The 19,037-nt window shown below is 33.8% G+C and overlaps 1 protein-coding gene across 8 annotated transcripts; it reads left to right on the forward strand.

Moving 5' to 3' along the window:
- The first annotated feature begins 682 nt into the window (after positions 1–682).
- LOC145570394 (uncharacterized) lies at positions 683–18,830 on the forward strand. 8 transcript variants are annotated; one of them, XM_081629455.1, is made up of 7 exons: positions 683–914; positions 9,862–9,948; positions 11,542–11,658; positions 12,679–13,124; positions 16,994–17,550; positions 17,676–17,793; positions 17,875–18,830. In XM_081629455.1, the coding sequence occupies exons 4-7, from the start codon at positions 12,710–12,712 to the stop codon at positions 18,285–18,287; spliced, it is 1,503 nt and encodes a 500-aa protein (XP_081485581.1). In that variant the 5' UTR covers positions 683–914; positions 9,862–9,948; positions 11,542–11,658; positions 12,679–12,709; the 3' UTR covers positions 18,288–18,830. The 8 variants fall into 8 exon arrangements, with proteins under 8 accessions (XP_081485581.1, XP_081485582.1, XP_081485580.1 ...); XM_081629456.1 differs by having other exon boundaries at positions 9,866–9,948; XM_081629454.1 differs by lacking the exon at positions 9,862–9,948 and having other exon boundaries at positions 12,669–13,124.
- Positions 18,831–19,037: the final 207 nt, after the last annotated feature.

Raw genomic sequence — 19,037 nt, forward strand, 5'->3', positions numbered from 1 at the left:
CGGCCTCAATATAGGCTTCGGCTTCCCGCAATACACCTGCGTATGACCGAATCTTTTTCCTTACCAAATCAAACTTAAAACCATTATGCCTTAATCCCCGGAGAAATTCTGAGTATGCCATTTCGTCCGAAAGATTATGAATTTGGGCTTTTTCTTGGTTAAATCTTTGGACATACGAGCGTAGTCCTTCATTCTTTCCTTGAACAATTGTTGCCAAGTTGAGACTTGTCTTTCTTGGTGGGATGTTGTATGAGAAATTTCCCACAAACAACAAACTGAGGGTAGTAAAATAATTTATGCATCCGGCCGGAAGGCTGTTAAACCAATCCTGGGCCACCCCCTTAAGAGTGGCCGGGAAGCATCTGCACCATGTAGCATCATCTACACTTTGCAAGCACTACAACAAAAATGAGTTTGGGCGACGAGTCATTTTAGCATGGGCGACCAAATGTTTCTCCGTAGCCCAAACACTTTTAATGGGCATCTAAATTAATTTTGTCGCACAAATATGTGTATTGTGCGACGAAATATAAAGTCGAAGCCCAAAATCTACTTTGGGCTACGAATATAATTGTACAGGCTACTAGTTTTCTTCTTCGTTGCCCAAATCTAATAAGGCAACTAGTTATATTTATACATTTGACGCCCAAAACCCAAAAAAAAGGCGGAAATTAATTTTCTATTTTGCAAAATTCCCACGTTCACATAAGAGTCTCGCGGTTTCTCTAATTCGCCCAAATAATTCTACTCCTACTTCACTTCATATTTCCTCAATTCCTAGTTTAATGTCAGTTAAACCCTAGTACCTGAGTCACCTCAATTTCCTGATGCTACTCTGATAACTCAAGACTGGCGTGGGTTTTTCCGGCGGCCTCAACACACTTACAGCAATAGCGTCATCCACTTTTTCCCAGGTAATTTACGCCTTTAATTTAGTTGTTTTTCCTTATATTTAGGGTTAAATTTGGTGTTTTTCTGGTTCTTGGATTCAATTGTGGGTAATTTGATCCCTATAATTTTGTGTGAATTGATTATCCCCAATCAATCGCTGGTTGTTTAAACGATGCATAATTAGTACGAATATACCTAATTCTGTTGTTGGTTGTTATTTTGGAGCAATTGTTGGTAGTAAATTTTCTGCATATGATTGTATTTGTTGGTAATTTGGAGAGTTTGACTTGTTTTGATTGGGAAAGTAGGGAATTAGGGTGTCGTAGAAATTTAATTATATGGTGTCAATTTTAATGTGTGTTTATTTCAGAAGGAAAAGTATAGATTTCAATATTTCTTTTGTGTGCATGTATCAGATTTTGCAAATTAATATGATTAGAGGCTATACTTTTCATGTTGTGCAAACAAGAATTAATATACAGAGTAGTAGGCGTATATTGGCAGGGGTGAATACAATTAGAACTAGCTTTAAAATATTGAAGTATAGTTTGAGCAAATTATTGGTGAGTGTGCAAGTTAACTGGTGTAGTTTGTTTAACTGTACTTTCAAGAAAATTAAATTGGGTTTGAATAGTCTGATCTAGTGTTCAAGTCTATATCTGATCGTTGGGTTGTTTAATTTAATTGAAAAAAAAAAGTTATCTTGTTTGATTTAAGTAAACCATGAATTGTTTAATTTACGCCTTGGGTTGTTTGTAATTGGTATTAGGATCTATTGATAAATATAAATATATGAAATTTCTAACTTTTTTTGGGTTATGATCATACACGTGCTCTATGAGGTAGGCAAGGAATTTTTTTTTTATTTTTTTTATTTATAACCTATTTAAATTATAGCTATGACTCGTGTAATTTGATTAAACTAAAGGACTTTTGCTCCTTTCTGATCAGAGTAGCAATGTACCATATAACTAAGTGTATGTTTGCTAGCATATTTTATTAGTGGAATTTGCTTTGCCTAAGATGAATATGAGTCAGAATATAAATTTGTTCTTCATATTATATAAATGCATGTTAAAGTATAAATGTATCTTAGAATTGTCATTTCTTTGCAATTCTTCTAACTCATGCATTTGATAATCTTGTTTCCCATTCTTTTTAAATATATCACTTCTTTGCAATTCTTCTAACTCATGCATTTGATAATCTTGTGTTTCCCATTCTTTTTAAATATATGACATATAATTCATGTTTAAAGTTAAATCTTATTGAGAAATAAAAAAATATTATTTTTTAACTAATTATCTTTATTGTTTTTAAGAACGAATATGGATCGAAGTTGGATGAATCATAATGGTGTAAAGGATAGAAAACAACCGAAGTACATAGCTGGTGTAAATGAATTTCTACAGTTTGCTTTTAGGGGAAAAAGTGGTGAAACAATGTTGAAATGTCCTTGTCTTAATTGTAGATTGGTTTTGTCTCAAAATCGTAAAAATATGCAATGTCACTTACTAGTATATGACATTGATCAAAGTTATAAACCATGGGTGAGTCATGGAGAAAGTGCAGAGCAAACTAATAACAATGGGCAACGACATGACACGTATTGGGGCAAGATGGGCGTCGAATAAGTTCGTTGCCCAAAACAGTATGGGCAACGAAAAATACTTTGTCGCCCAACTTATTAAGGATAGGGCAACGAACTTGTTCGTCGCCCAAAATATTATGGGCGACGAACTGAACAGCACATAGGCAACTAACTTGATCGTTGCACAAAATTACCTTTGTGCAACGAAATACAAATTCGTCGCCCAATATGTAATGGGCTTCGACCTTTGGGCTTCGGACCCATGTCTTGACCGAATTCGTCGCCCAAGACTTTGGGCGACGAGATATTGGTTTTGGGCTTCGACTTTAGTCGTTGCCCAAAGTCGAATTTCTTGTAGTGAAGTACATCAAATTCCTGTACGAGGTAATATGCTCCTCTGGGTTGCCCGTACCATCATAGGCACCAACTAATACACTCTTCACTTTTGCTGGTGGAGGGGACGTTAGTATGTCTTGCGAAAACGGAGGCGGCTTATCTCCCAAATTCAACAAACGCATCTGCCAATCAATGGGCTGAGGCTGCGCGGACGTTCCAGCCAGGTAGGGAGCCTGGCCGAACACCTGGCCATACGGCCCATATTGCCCAAAGACTTGGGGAGTTGGTTGTATCAACCCATTGAGTACTTGAGGGGGCTGATATTGTGATGGCTGAATTGGTCTGGGAGTAATGGTATGAGCGGCTTGACTTCTGCTGGAGACGGCCGTGTTGGTGTATTGAGAGAAAGATTGGTTGGAGGCTTCATCCGGCATGGTTGGGGTAGAGGCCGTGTCAGAATATGCGGCCCTCTCCCTTTGCCTGTGCCGAATGTAATCCCTTGCGTCTTTGAAATGCTGTGACGGCTCAGTCTCAACTCTTTTCGGCTGTCTGCCCCTCCCCCCAGCCAACTGTGTTTTCGCCAATAGGCTAGAGAGGTTGGTCCCTGGGACTCGGGGAGACCTTCCATGCGGACGACGGAATGGGGTATTACCAGCATCAGTTGCATTGGTCTTGTTGTGTGTTTTCTTGGAAGTACCTCTTCCCCCCTTTTGCTGGTTAGTGGCCAACTCTTTGCGGAGCTTAGTCAGCTCGGCCATTAGGGTAACTGGGGTAACAGGAGGTTGTTCGGCCTCTTCAAATGAGGCAGTCAAAGGATTGCTTGAATGTATGGTAGTACGTATGTCTTCTACATATCCGTCCTCGCCTGGACGAGGACCAGAATTAGGTGTCTGACCATCTATTGCCATAACGGACGAGTATCCCCACAGATGGCGCCAAATGTTTCGGGGTTTTTTGTGATCTCCTCGGATACTGGTCACGCTCTACTGACAATGAGACTCGGACACCTGCAAAAACAACGAATATTCCGGTGATCGGAATATTCGCCTCCGACGATCAAGTTAGTGATCGGAAATCGGAAAAGCTAGAGAGAGAAAGTAGAGAGAAGTTGGAGCTTTTTAATGCTCTATATTTATGTTATGTCGTAATCCACCCTTCCCATCATAAATGATTGGGGTATTTATAGGGGTGGGAACATGTGCCCCTCTAGGGTTTGTACCCTAGAATGTCGTGACGTGATTGGCTGCGCAATCAGGGGTCGCCACGTGTCATGGGGGGCGCCGTTTTACGGCTTTCAAGGGTTTCTCGGGATTTGGGCCTGATGTAATCAGGGCCTTTTTCTCTTTCTGATGTTGTATTGTGTATTTAAAGATAGCTGACATGTGTCACCCTGTCAGGTGGACACGTGTCACACTCTCATAGGGCCACGTGTCGCCTTCTTATTGGGCCACGTGTCACTATGAGATTGGGCCACGTACCTGGGGTATTTTTACCCTAAACATTTAGGATGATTAATTTTGTAAGGTATTACTCCGTTTATTTTTATTGGTTATTATCAGATTTTAAATACTATTCATAATACTTCACCCGCTTCTTTTTATTGGTTATGTTTAGATTTTAAACATTATTCATAATACTCCTTCCGTCCCAAAATATATGAGACATTAGACTTTTTTCACTATTCATGTATTAGTTTTAATCATAATTTTTTACTAACATAATAAAAACATATTTTATCATAAAATACGTTGTTAAATTGGTATATACATAAAGTTTCAAAATATAATTTTTAAAATAATTTTTATTAATATTTAATTATATACAATAAAGTTAAAATAGTGCATTGACATGTGTGCAATGTTGACTGTGTCATGTTTCTGGGATAGAGGGAGAATTAGATAATCTTCAAATTTACTCACAAAAGTAAAAGGATCATGTTTGATTTGTCTCAACGAATACTCTATTAATATTCAATCGTTATAATTTTAAAAAGTATGTAATGAATAATAATCAAATGGGTGTATTGACAAACGTGTAAAAGTTAAAACGTATCCAATAAAAAGGGACGAAGGGAGTATTATACTTTAGATATAGTGTAATTTTGTCAAAATTTAAGAAAATTTTACCAACAACTACCATTGTAATGACTACTTTGAGAACAACTACCATTTATTTATTTATTTTTTTTATAAAAAAAATCTATAAAAATCTACTACAAAAAACTTGAGTAACACAACTACATTTAATTTCTTGGCAATAATCTCCACTTGAGGGAGCTCAAAAATCGGCCGTTTCAACGAGGGAAGGGAGGAGGGGTGGTTTCATCGACTTGAGAAGGGAGGGGCTATTTTGGGGAAGGGGGGTGGTTTTGATGGTGTGGGTGGGTCACTGAGTGGTTTTAGGGGTAAGGAGGGGCCGACCGGCTGTTATCGGTTGTTAGGGGAGGCGGGCGGTCGAATTTCGGTCGGGCTGGGGTTTGGGGCTAAGGGGGGAAGGATGGTGGCTAGCTGTAGGGAATATTTCAAGCCATTAACCCAAACTTGAACCCCACTGTGATCATACACTTAAGCATGGTTGCGTCCAAAGGGAAGGAAGCTAGAGCAAAAGAGTCGCGAACAAGTTTTAGGAACTTGTAAACCGTTCACAAGGTGAAGATTACACCCCTTAACGATCCAGGAGATCGTCAACTCCAAAAGGTCTTGAACCAAATAGGGTTCGAGGATGAAGATACAAATCCAACCTAAAAGAGATTGAACCTGTCCTAAATAGGCCTCTACTTCATTCTTCTCGTATTCATGTGCGCTTTCTAACTAACATGCAATCAATAGGTTAACCCTAACCTGTTTATCTATGTTGGTTGAATTTAATGCACAAAAAAAACTATTATTGGCGATCACTTGAATTATAATCATATTAACCCTAAACAAGATTATTAATTATCTTATTAAGCGTGATTACAAGTACAAATTCCCTTTAAACATGCATAAAAGGTGTGATCAAGTAATAACAATAATCATCAAGCAACATAATAACAATCATCATAATAATTATTATAATCAATCATAATTAAAATAATCACGTCAACGCTAAAGCATAATAATAGCAAGATCCTAGGCATGATACTAACATGATTAATAACAAACCCTAGCATGTCACTAAGCAATAAAAATCAAAGCTTTAGCCCTAACATGATATTAGAAAAAAGTAAAAGGCACCCTAAACATGCTACTAGAAAGCAATAAAAACATCCTAACATGATACTAGGAATTAAACAAATTTAAACATGCTTTCTACAAGAATAGAGCAATAAGATTACATACTTTGATGCCTCGTACCTCTTTCTAATAACAAAATACACGCGTTAGTAACTTCAAGGAAAATATAAAATCAAAACAATCAAATTAAATAAAGATTAAAAAGAGATTAGGGACCAAACCCTCGAAAATTATAACCTTTCACGTCTAGGGCGAAGGTAACTTCGAACTTGGCTAGGTGTTTCTAGATCTCGTGAATGCGGAATTTTGTTTATGAAAAGCTAGAGAGATGAGAGCATAGAGAGAATAGATGATTGATGATTGTGGATTGTTGATTATGATTGTGAATTTTAGATGAATAAAAACAGAGGTTTAGGACCCTATTTATAAGAAAACAGTCCGGAAATAGGTAGAATTTGAAAAGGAATAAAACACCACGCTGTCGCTGCAAACCGACTTTGTCGCTTGGCGACAAGCTCTGTCGCGTGGCGACAGGCCTGTCGCCAAACGACAGTCCTGTCGTTTGGCGACAGCCTGGATTCCTACGCGCTTTCAAACACGGAGTCCACTTATCAATCAAAATCGATTTGTAAAGTCCGTATGAAAATCGAAATCGTATTTTTCATAAAATAATATTTTATTCCAAATAAAACTTTATCAAAATATAATTATTAATTCTAATTCTATTAGGATTTAAAAGAACCTTCTAAAGAATTCTAGAAGACTATAATTAATTCTAATAACTTTAGGAATAATAATTATCATTAGGCCCTCCCCTAGATCATTGGGCCGCATGTAAAGATCAAACCGGGCCTAGTTTAGTGTTTTGGCCATAACTTCCTCATTATTCATCGGAATTGGGCTTATAATATATCGTTGGAAAGCTCTTTGCAAGCCCCATCCAACTACACTATTATTGGACCCTTGTCGTGGACCAAACTAAACTAGATTAGCTATTTTCATAAAATAGAGTTGTTTTTCGAAAACAGCTAGAAAGAATTTTTATAAAAACTAACTGCAACACTTGACTTTTCACACTTTCACCTCATTCGATAATCGTTCGATGCAAAAGGTATTCATCACTGGGTTTGGTTTTGGGGAGACACATTTGGGTGTCTACACTAGCTGGGAAGATTTTTTTAATTATTTTTAAAATTTGGACCAATTATGTTGCGACACATCACACATGGCTTTTACAAAATAAAAATCACCCTTTCTTTATAGTGGAAGAAAATCAACCCAAAAGTTCATAGTGCTCCCTAATAAATGTAAGTTGGGATTATTGAGAGTAAATCGCTGAAAGTTCGGATTAATAAATTAAAGTGGATTTTTCTAAAAAATAAAATTTAGATATTGGAAGCACCCAATATAATAGATCAAAAAGCGAAGACAAGTCGAATTCAGGGTTAATTGGAGGATGAAATGGAGTCGTTTGACTCTTGGAATTGCCTTTTTAATCTCTTTAGTTTTAATAAAAATGTGTTTCTTTAATGGAAGTGGTGTTACTTATGTTTGTTTGGAGATGTAGCAAAATTTCAATTTCAAATTTACATAAACCCTTGTTGAAGGAGGATGGTAATAGGTGTTGTTAAACCCATTTGTATGTGATAACAGTAAAAGTCATTACAACATCATGACCTTGTATAAGAATATATACTCCTACAGTCCCACAATATATTTTCTATTTTCCTATTTTAGAGACCCAAAATGTTTTTCCTTTTTCTATTTTAAATACTATGTAAAGACCATTATACCCTTTTTTTTACTTTATTCATTGAACTTCCTAATTTAACCTTTAACTTATCCAGTTGCATTGTACTTTTTTCACTTTATCTCTCTAACTTTTGTTTATAATTGTATTTTTTACTTTTTTTCCCTTAAATTATCCACTTGCCTTGTAATTTTGTCTAACTTTTGTCTAGCTTTTTTCACTTCTCCTCCCATTTCTTAAATACCGTGAAAAAAACATAATAGGAACTATATTATGGGACGGAGGAAGTACTCCTTCCGTTTTTAAATACTTGCTCCACTTTCCTTTTTCGGCCGTTTTTAAATATTTGCTCCATTTCCTTATTTGGAAAGCTTTTACAATATTTAATTAATTTCTCTCACCTAGTGGACCCACCATTAGTCATATTTTATTAATTTCATGTTCTCTCTCCACTAATTCTCTCAACTAATTTTGTGTTTTACAATTTTTTATTCTTCCACCTACCCCATTACCCTCATATTTTATACTTTCTCCAATTTCTCCTAAAACTCCGCGCATGGAGAAATGGAGCAAGTATTTAAAAACGGAGGGAGTATAAGATATGGTTTTGTCAGATTGCAAAGAAATGTGATTGACATGTATGCAGCATAGATCTCAAGAGGATTTTATCCATTTGAATTATTGGGGTCCCTTTGGGTAAGGCATACTCATTTTGGTTGTCTCCGTCATTTCAGTAACATTTATAGACTTTTAATTATATGTTAGAAAATACCTTTCACAACACGAAACATCATTACCAACTTCCCCCGTTCTATAGTCCCATCGCATGTTTAAATGTATATTGGTAAATCTTATATGCGTTGTCCTCACTCGTTGTAATAGCTTAAAGGTAAATATCGTTAATGACCTTAATTAGTATAGTGTAAGGGCTTCTTATGCCAATAGTAACTTATATTACTTTACTGTCCTTTCGTTTGTTGTAAACTCAGTTTAATTACTTCCTCCGTGTTTTAATAAGAGTTACAGTTTGACCGACACATAGTTTTTTTTTTTTTTTTTTTTTTTTTTTTTTTGAAATAAATCAATTCATTAATAAAAAACCATCCGACATCTACAAATGAAATCTAAATTAACAAATACATAAAATTGAATCAAATTAGGGTTTCCTTCATCAAAGCTATGATCGTTGAAAAAATCTTGCACTGTGTTACAGTTTGACCGACACATAGTTTTAGGCAATCTAATTGACTTAAATAAAATAAGAGGTGAGTGAGGTGGTTGGAGTATTAAAAAATTGTAAAAGAAAGATAATGGGGTTAATAATTTATTGAAAAGTAATGAATGTGAGAGGAAATATGTAATAGCGGGTTTGGGTGAGGACCATGAGAGGAGAGAGATATAATATTTAAATGTAGTTTTTAGTTGGGTTTTTTTTTTATTTTTTTTTTTTATAAAAAAAAATCTAAAAAACTTACAAAGAATTGATACAAGCTTTGGTGTATGGAAATATTTAAAAATATTTAAAACATGTTTACTTAAAACCTTTAAAGTCCACCTGTCTCATAATTAGTCGATCACTAGGTTAGATCTCGTGCTATGCACGTTAATTTCTACTATTTATCATTAGTTTAATATTGTGTCTAATTATAAAAATTTAAATATAATTGCAAAATAAAATGAAAGTTTTGTAATTACAAAATAAAAAGAAAATCATATCATACTAAATAAATACACTAAAACTTAAGGAGTATTACATACACAACTAATAAAAATAATTATGAATTACATACATCAAAAAGTTATATATAGAAAAATATTATTGTAAGGTATATAGTACTCGTATTAAATAAAAGAGTAATATATTTGTGGAATGTGTATAAATAAAATATACTTACTTCATAGGAACGGATTAATTACAGTATAATACTCCATATTAAATATTCTCTAGGAAAAACAAAATTAAAAAAAAAATTAAAGAAAAAGCTTTGGAGGAAATTTTTTTAACAAATGGATGACACATGTCATTTCTGGTTTCTCATCATATCATATATAACTAATATATAAAGCTAAACTTTTAGTCAGGTCAGGAGGCAGCGACACTTGGCGTTTCAACTTTCGCTGCGCCACGTTGGATAGATTTAAATAGACTTCATAAGATAAAAAAGGTTAGTTTAGAATTCTATTTGGATAGAATTTTAGTATAAAATTGTTAGTTTAGAGTTTTATTTTCAATAAAATACCAATATTTCAGATGTACAAATTAAATTATTATTTAATTCAAAAAAATAATTAGATTTTGATTCTCAAAAATTATCATATAAATTTATTGTTTTATATCATATTATTTTTTGGAGCGAAGGAAGTAGTTTAAAGCGTAAAACATCCATTTATAATATATACTAATCGGTTAAAATAATATACTTTACAATATAATAGAATTTTATTACTACATAGACCTGTCAATTAGGGTCGGGTCATGAGTCATCTCGGATTGGGTCACTTTCAGGTTACAAGTCAAGAAATGTTCTACCCTTGCCCAAAGTTTTGGGTTCGGGTCAACCCAACGGACTTTGAACATTTATTTTATTTAATTTATGTTTTGCTAATTTTTTTTATTTTTTTTAATGTATTAAATCGAACATTTCCACCAACATTATTATTAGTCATTCCATGCCTACTACATAGCAAATCGTCACAAAAGCACATCAATTCCTAACTAATTTTGTATTAATGATATATTTTAAAATTTGACATATAGATTAAAAATTTATATTTAAATTTAATAAACAACCCGGGCATCGCACGGGCACAAAACTAGTTTAGTATATAGCTATAAATAGTCGGTCATTGATTTTTTCTACGTAGATATTGATCATCAAGGTAAATTGCTTAGCAAAAATAATTAATAAAAATCTTATGTTGATAATCTATATTTTATTTTCCTAAAGATGTGATTGTTTTTTATTCTTTCTATAATTAAAGATTTAGACAATAACTAATTTATTACAATTAAAGTCGTTATTTATAAAAGATTTTTTCTAGAAGGAAATTAAAAAAAAAATATTGTTAAAAATCTTATGTTGATAATCTATATGACATTTTCCTGAAGATGTGATTGTTTTTTTTTATTCTTTCTATAGTTAAAGATTTAGACAATAATTAATTTATTAGTACAATTTAGGTCGTTGTTTATATTTAAGTCAACTTTTTTTTTTTACCTCTTTAAACTTTACTTATAAAAGATTTTCTAAAAGGAAAAAAATAAAAATAAAAAATAAAAAATTATTGGACACACCAGGATAAAAATTATTTAAGTCAACTTTTTATATTTACTAGATGGAGTCCGTGTGATGCACGGTTTGTTTGAATTTTTAAAAATATTTTTTTTTTGTATTTATGTGCTAAAATTTGTTACATATTTAGATAAAATTTCTAATATCAAAAGATAATATTTTATATTTAATTAATTTAAACTGGAAAATATCATTCGCCAATTTTGCTTACGTGAAATTTAAATTATTAAATTCTAAAAGAAATTAATAATCTTGTATTTAATTAGTTACCACTAAAATTTATTATCCTACATGGCGCAGTAAGAAAATTAAATCTTACGTGTCACGGAACAAGTTTCCCTATATATATATATATATATATATTATATTGATTAATGATTATTGATGATATAAAGACCCGCCCATTTATTTATGAGACGGATCTAACCCAATAATTATAACTATGGCGGGTCATGGGTTTTAAAGGCCCTCCGTTCCAATTTCCTACCTCTCTCAGACTCTCAGTTATTAGTTGAAGCGCACTCAACGTTCTCCATTGAAGCGTTCTCCGTTGTTGTATCCCCCATTGAAGCAGCTTCTAAGGTAAGTTGGTTGTCTGTTGTTGTCATCATCATATCAATTTCACAATCTAGGGTTTATATTAATTTAATTATCAGTGCTTTAAGTTTAGGGTTCGTAAATTCTTAGATTATCAAACATCAATCCAAAAGATAAAAAAATTATGAGATTATTGAATCAAATATCCCTAAAATTATGTATTTTTCGAGATAATTCAATATGAAATCAAATCTCTTTACCCTGGGCCTAGGGCGGCCGCCCTCCTGCCCTGCCTCAGGGACGGGCCTGGTGTTAATTTCCTTGATTTACAATCATCTCGTCAAAACGGATTTTCTAACATTTTATTTAATAAGTGACCATTATTGTAAATGATAATATTTACTCAATATCCTATCCTATATATATAAAAAGTGAAAAGGGTTTTGAGTGATAAATTTTACTTTCTCAGAATACCCCTCTTAATTTTATTTTATTTATTTATTTATTTTTTGAAATAAAAGCTACAATTCTTTTTTTTTTTTTAAACAATAAATGACTACCACCTAAAAAAAACTACTTCATCCGTCTTTTTATTACATGCCTATTTCTCATTTTGCACGGGAATTAAAAAAGTTAAATATTACTTAAAGCTAATAACTGGGAGTATAAATATGCATGTGGGAAAGAAAAAGTGGTTGGGAATTAAGAAAGAGAAAGTATTGGGAATTGTTATTAAAGTACAAAAAAGAAAAAGAAAAAGGGGGACAAATTATTAAAAAGAGAATAATATTGTAAATAGAAACAGACACTTAATCTTGGTCACCTCAAAAAGGAATGCAGACATGTAATAAAGGGACAGAGGGAGTATCATCTGGAAAAAAAAAACATTCCATTTGAAAAGAAAAAACAGAGAATCGAGCCTGGTATATCCACGCACACGAATTTTCGTGTGTCGATTAGCTTTTTAAAATAATGTGAGTTATGTGCTAGGATTTTGAAGATGAATAATAAATGACTGATTTGAATGGTTATTTGATGCTTTAAAATTAACTTAGATTCTTGCAGAATTAGGTAAAGTATTATTCACAGTATCAAGATGACTTGTGAAAAAGAAGATGCCTCGGGACATGGAGAGGAGTTGATGGATGTTGATATTGCTGACGCTAGCAATGGGTGTATGACTGAGATAAGGGAAAATGGTTTGCTTCTTTGGCCGGTATTGCCACAGGAAGGCGGAGAGGGTCTTCCATATGCCCCTGTAAACTGGCCAAGCCCTGGTGATATATGGGGTTGGAGGGTTGGCAAAAGAGTAGCTGCTTCTGGATATTATCTTGACAGATACTTGTATCTTCCTTTGCGTTTCCAGAAATCTAGGCGCAAGAGGGATGGTTTCGCAAGCAAGCTTTCAGTCGAACAATATGTTCGAGCAAGGTTCCCTGGTTCTAATGTCAATGCTTTCTTTTCGTCTTTTAGTTGGAAGATTCCTTCAAAGCAGGCATACTTGTTGAAAGGTCAGCATTTTATCTCAGTAAATGAGCACTTGGAATTGGTAGTAATATTCTTTTAGCCAATCACATATATGTCCTTTTACCTAGAGGTGCACCATTTTTTGTTATATGCTCCTTTTCTATGGGTCTCTTTGGGTTTAATTTTTAACCTATTTCTTTGGTGAGCATGCAAATAATAATTTCAGATTATTGCTACTTGGTTTCGGTAGCAGATACTAGGTGGTCATTTGGTTGAATGTAGGAAGTAGTAAAAGTGTGTGTCCAAGTAGTTTCATTTCTTAGCAAGTGCCAAAATTGTTTGGTTGATCATGGGAAGTAAATAGGAACTTCCACTTACCTAAGGGAGGTCTAGGGGAACAACTTTCTCTACTTTGTGGTATACTGAACTTCTAGCGCACTTCCTATATTTTTTGTCAACCAATTACCCATAGCTTTCCACTTCCCAGACCTTTTTATGTCAATCAAACAAGCAGTAAGTCAATCTTCATCCAAGGATGTTGTGTACTAAATGCTAGCTTGATAGGATTCTTCTATGCTGTCTTTGGTGGTACAATTTTACTCATTGTCTCATTAATATTACTTGGTATTGCTGATGTGATGAAAGCATTAGTTCTTGTTATTATATACTCCCTAGTAGAGTTTTGAAAAGAAATTATAAGAAGACATTTGTTTAAGTTTTTTTATTGTTATACTTGCTTTTTAAGCAATTATTTGTTTATTGAGTATTTGAGTTACTCTTTAGAATTTTAAACAATTACTTCCTCCGTTCCCCTAATATTGCAACAAGGGGAAGACACGGAATTTAAGATGAGAGATAGAGAGAAATAAAGATAAGGACCCATGTGATGAGGAGAGAGATAGAGAGAAAGCATGTGCATATACATTCATTGAAGTCCAAAAGGGGTATTTAAAACTTACAAGCTTCTTTTAAAATGTAAATTTGATCATATACTACTACTTTTTGATGAAGTAGTGAAATATTCCTAGGTCTACAGTTAGAAACAATTATCTCCCTTGATGCCTAATTATATTTTTAACTATATGCGACACCTACTGATTTCGTGTTGTTGATATCAGTATTTCAACTATGTTCCATTTTAATAATGTCGAAAGAGTACAATAGGCTGTATTAAATGTCTTACTATCCCTACTTTATACGAATACTTCTTATCTATTGTGAAGTAGGCTATGTCTTTATCTTTGTGGAAGTAGTCAGACGGCTCTGACCCCCTCTATTGCATTCTAGTTTGAATCCTATTAGCATTGCTTCGGAAATCTGACGGGTAATTGTAAATTTGTACTAGTCCAATCCTAAGCCCTGAGTTGGAAGTTGGAACACATCCATGTGAACACGGTCCTCATAATTTTAGAAAAACTTGGCAATTAATTTAAAGGAGAAAGACTTTAAGTCTATAATATCTGGAATAAAATTAAATGAGTTCAAATAATTTAGATTGGTTAAAGATCAAATAAATTCAGATAAGAAATTAAGTTCTTATACCGTTATACGATGTGATAAGCTATATTCCTTAATTAGTTGTTCCATTTTGGCTTCCAACACTATTCACCTGCTTCACTTTGGCCATCATTTGCTAATTATACATAATGTAAAACATAGCTATGTTGGGTCTTGTTAAATTCGTATTAATATATATATTTTCAATATATATAATTTTTATGATCACACAATCAAAGATATTAAGGGTCAAAGTTGTGTGTGTGTAAATGTGCCAAGTCAAAATGGAACAACCAAAAAAAAAGAGGAAGTTATAAGCTACTACGTAATTCACAACTACAACGGATTCCAATAAGTTCTGAATTGTCAAAATAAGCTCTAATTGAATTCAGAAAGTTAAAATTAGTTCTTCCCATTCAAAAAGGAGTTTAGCTAAGTCTCAATAAGTCAAATAAGCTCAGGTAAGTCTAAATAAGTCAAAATAAGTTGAATAGAACATACCCCTATCTTTTAAGGTGTGTTTTGTTCAACTTATGTTGACTTATTTGAACTTATCAGGACTTGTTTTGTCTACTTATTTGAATAATTCAGTTCGAACTTTTTTGAAGTGAACTGAGTAGCATTTTAAACATATCAGAACTTATTTTGCCTTGAGTTCTGTAGGCTGCTCTGTATTGCCATGCTACTTTTCTTATTTCTATTACTTGCCAAAAGAAAAAAAAAAAAAAAAAATTCTTACAATCTGCTCTGAAGTTTCATTATTTAAGATATTCTTGGTTTGAATAAGTGGATACCCTATAAAGAAAATTGGACGTTTGATCAAATGTGTTGGAGAGGAGTGTTGATAATGTTTCAAAACTACTATATACAAAGTAAAATGGTCAAATATATAGTTTATCTCCTCTCTCTCTTCTATCCAAATTCAAAATCTTCAATTGTGTTCTGTCTTTTGCACTGATCTTTCAGTGCTATCATGTTAAGCTTGATTCAGTCATCAATATGCTAGTTGATAGGATAATGTTTTGAGCTTTAGTTAGTACATGTTCTTGAAATAAATTTGACATATCCAGATTCCTCTTTAACTTCATAATTTTGAGATATAGGTTGGTTTAAACTGTGGCTGGCATTAATTTGATTATTGCATGTTCAAATTGTTTTTAATGACCAAATGTGTATCTTTCATAACAGTACACAAATTAATTAAGAGCCAGCAATAGATTCACTTTCATAGCTGAACATTTTGTGCTGGAGGCTGAATCCTGCCAGTGTCTTTAATGGTAAGAATAGTGATCATACATATTCAGATCTCATGCAGTATGAGAGTTTAACTAGCTTCTGGAGCTCCAGTTTAGAGGTATTTACTGTTTCGATAAAGGTGTTATATATCATTACTCATTAGTGTGCCTCAAAAGGACATATATCTTCAGCGTTGAAGAAGAGAACATTAAAACATTATGATAACTTCTCTTGATATTTAAATATAGGTTTGTAAAAATGGGATATACAATAAAATGGATCAGGTACTCCATATTAAGTCTCCCCATCTCTATTATAAGTCACCATCAATATGCAGCTCACTCATTATCATATTGTAGTCATATCTATTTAATGTCACTTCATTTTTACTGCACACTCACCTTATGCTAACGCTACCTTTGCATCAGTGATTTTCCCGATTTTGGAATGGTAGTGTTTAATTTGATTTCCTCGTGCCCCACACACGACTCTTAACATTAGATTTTGGGGATTCTTCAAAACTGAAACTTCATGTTTTATAATTGAAACATACAAGGTTTCAAAATTTATTTTTGGAAAGAAGAGAGAGATAAAAAGCTTGTCCCATGTGATAACTCTGATAAAGAGGGACCATTGCCAAAAGTATTGTTGTTGCAACTAATATGCAACTTCCCAGCAAGGGAGATAAAGAGAAGTATCTTTGCTCACCAAAATATATAAACATATCAAGTACATTTAAATCAACTAAAGACTTGATGCCAAAGTTCAATCATAGAAGGATTTCGAAAGATAAGACTCCTTTCTGTAGAAACTCTAAAACACAATAGAAACATCAGCTTCTTGCATCTTGAAACAGATGGAGAGCCTTTTGAGATATCTTCATTTCAACTCCTAAAATTTCTTAAATTGTCTGATTTGAGTTCAAGATTTGATTTATGATCCATATACCCCATTTATGGTATTCTAGGTAGTTGATATGATGTTTGAATTATGATGTAGATATGAATCATAAACTTGTTATGGTACTTTTTAAAATTAAGGATTCTGTACTTTGGCTTGGTTTTGTAGATAGTACACATTCTAAATTTCTGACTATCACTGGTGGAAGCATTTTAACTTTTGGGCTATAAAAGTTAATTTCTGTTCATTGTTTAACATTGTGTTGATTTTTGTTTTGAAGATGAACATGGTTCTTTCCGCATATCATCTGAAGAGATGGCAGCGCAGTCTCCCTCTAATTTGCCTCCTGGTGCTGTGGGTTGTAAGGCTGGTAACAGTTTTTGTTCTAGTCTTCTGGAAGATCAGATGTCTCCTGCAGCTACCCAATCTTGTGAAATTTGCTGCAGTGAACCTAGTTTTTGTCGGGAGTGTTGTTGTATACTATGTTGCAAAACCATAGATATAGCCTCTGGTGGCTACAGTTTTATCAGATGTGAGGCAACAGTAAGTGATGGTATAATATGTGGTCATGCGGCTCATATTAACTGTGCTCTCAGATCGTATATGGCTGGGACAGTTGGAGGAAGTGTCGGGCTAGACACTGAATACTATTGTCGGCGTTGTGATACACGGACTGATTTGACTAAGCATATCACAAGGCTTTTGAAGACATGTGAATCTATTGAATCTCAGAATGAGATCGACAAGATGTTAAGTGTTGGTGCCTGTGTTTTGCGAGGATCACAGAAAAAAGGTTCACAAAAACTGCTGAATCGTATCGAATCCATTTTGCAAAAGGCGAGTATTATTTGTTGGGAAACTTCTTATTTTTAATTTTTTTTTTTTTGGGGGGGGGGGGGTGTTTCGTTTCTCTTTTGACTTGCAAGTTGCTGCTTTAGCTGACTATACTGTTCCGACAACAGCTAAAAGTTGGGAATGATATGGAAGATGTCTGGAAAGTGGAAGTGGACATTTTACCTATTCCCACAGGTGAATCTATATCTCAAATTCATTATCATTTCAGCTCCTATGACGAGAATGGTGAGTTGTTAGAGCTCAAAGAAGTTGACAGTGAAATACCTTTTCTGTTAAATAGAGATATCTTTCCTTTTCCATTTGCAGGAGCAGGACAACTGGATGGTCTGGATCATTCTAACTCTGCATGCTCAGACCTAGGTGAAGATGATCTTTTGTATCAAAATGGGTATCTGAAATTGGAGGAGGAAATTACTCAAGTTCTTCAGGAACTTAAAAGGTCGCAAGACTATGAATTTAGTATTGCTCATGATAGGCTTCATGCTCAAAAAGATCACCTTTTTAGCCTCTATCAACAAGTTTACAAGGATAAGCTAGAACTATTACGACCTTCACCATCAAAGGACCGTGATGCTTTGCTCAGATCTATTGCAGCCAGAGAAGAGCATATTAAACGTGAGCTCAGCAAACTCAGAGATATGGAAAAGGTTGCCAATGGATTTGGAAAGACTCCCAAAGAAATTCTAAAAGAACACTTTGATCTGGATCGCAAAGACTGATACCTGCATTCACACCAACTTCAACTCTGTCATCTCTTCTTTTTCTGTTCTTCAATCCCAGGAAGAAGGTGAGATTCCACCAATGAGTTCCTACTCGAAGGACTTTGTTCATATTGCTGTTGAAAAAATTTTGGATGATTAAACAAATGTCACATCTGCCTTTGAAACTACTCTCTTCTTTTATACCCTTCTTTCGTGTTTGTATACACACATCAGTCACATGTACTTTTGTGCTTGTTTCTTGATGCTTTTTCATCATTTCTACTCCCTCCGTATTAAAAAGATTAGCCACTTATGTAGTCAATTGACGTACATTAATGGCTCATAACGAGTTACATGTCACAGTGGGTAATCTTTGGGATGGTCTGAGTCTTTTTTTTTTTTTGGTGGAATGTTTAATTATTTCTTGTCAGTAGGCTGTCTTTGCCTAGGACCTGATTATGTTGTAAGATTTTCATTTCAGACTTTTCTTATGAAACTGTAGGAAAATTTGTCGACAACATCAGTTTAACCTTATTTTACTTTGAATATACCTACCTTTTAGTACATTTTTGTCCTCATTATTTCATATCATTATCTTTTATCATTTCTGGTGTTAAAAAATGCTTTATTATTGAATGTTATTCAGAGCTAAGTACTGCCTTCTTATTTCCTTTTTATTTGTTTAATTATACACCCAGATTACTTTGCCTTCTTCCTGGTTGAATTTAAATACGGAGTAAGAAGTATGTTAGAAATTTTCATTGAGAT

This window comes from Chenopodium album, chromosome 12, assembly GCF_948465745.1.
Source record: "Chenopodium album chromosome 12, dcCheAlbu1.1, whole genome shotgun sequence".
Classification (NCBI taxonomy): domain Eukaryota; kingdom Viridiplantae; phylum Streptophyta; class Magnoliopsida; order Caryophyllales; family Amaranthaceae; genus Chenopodium; species Chenopodium album.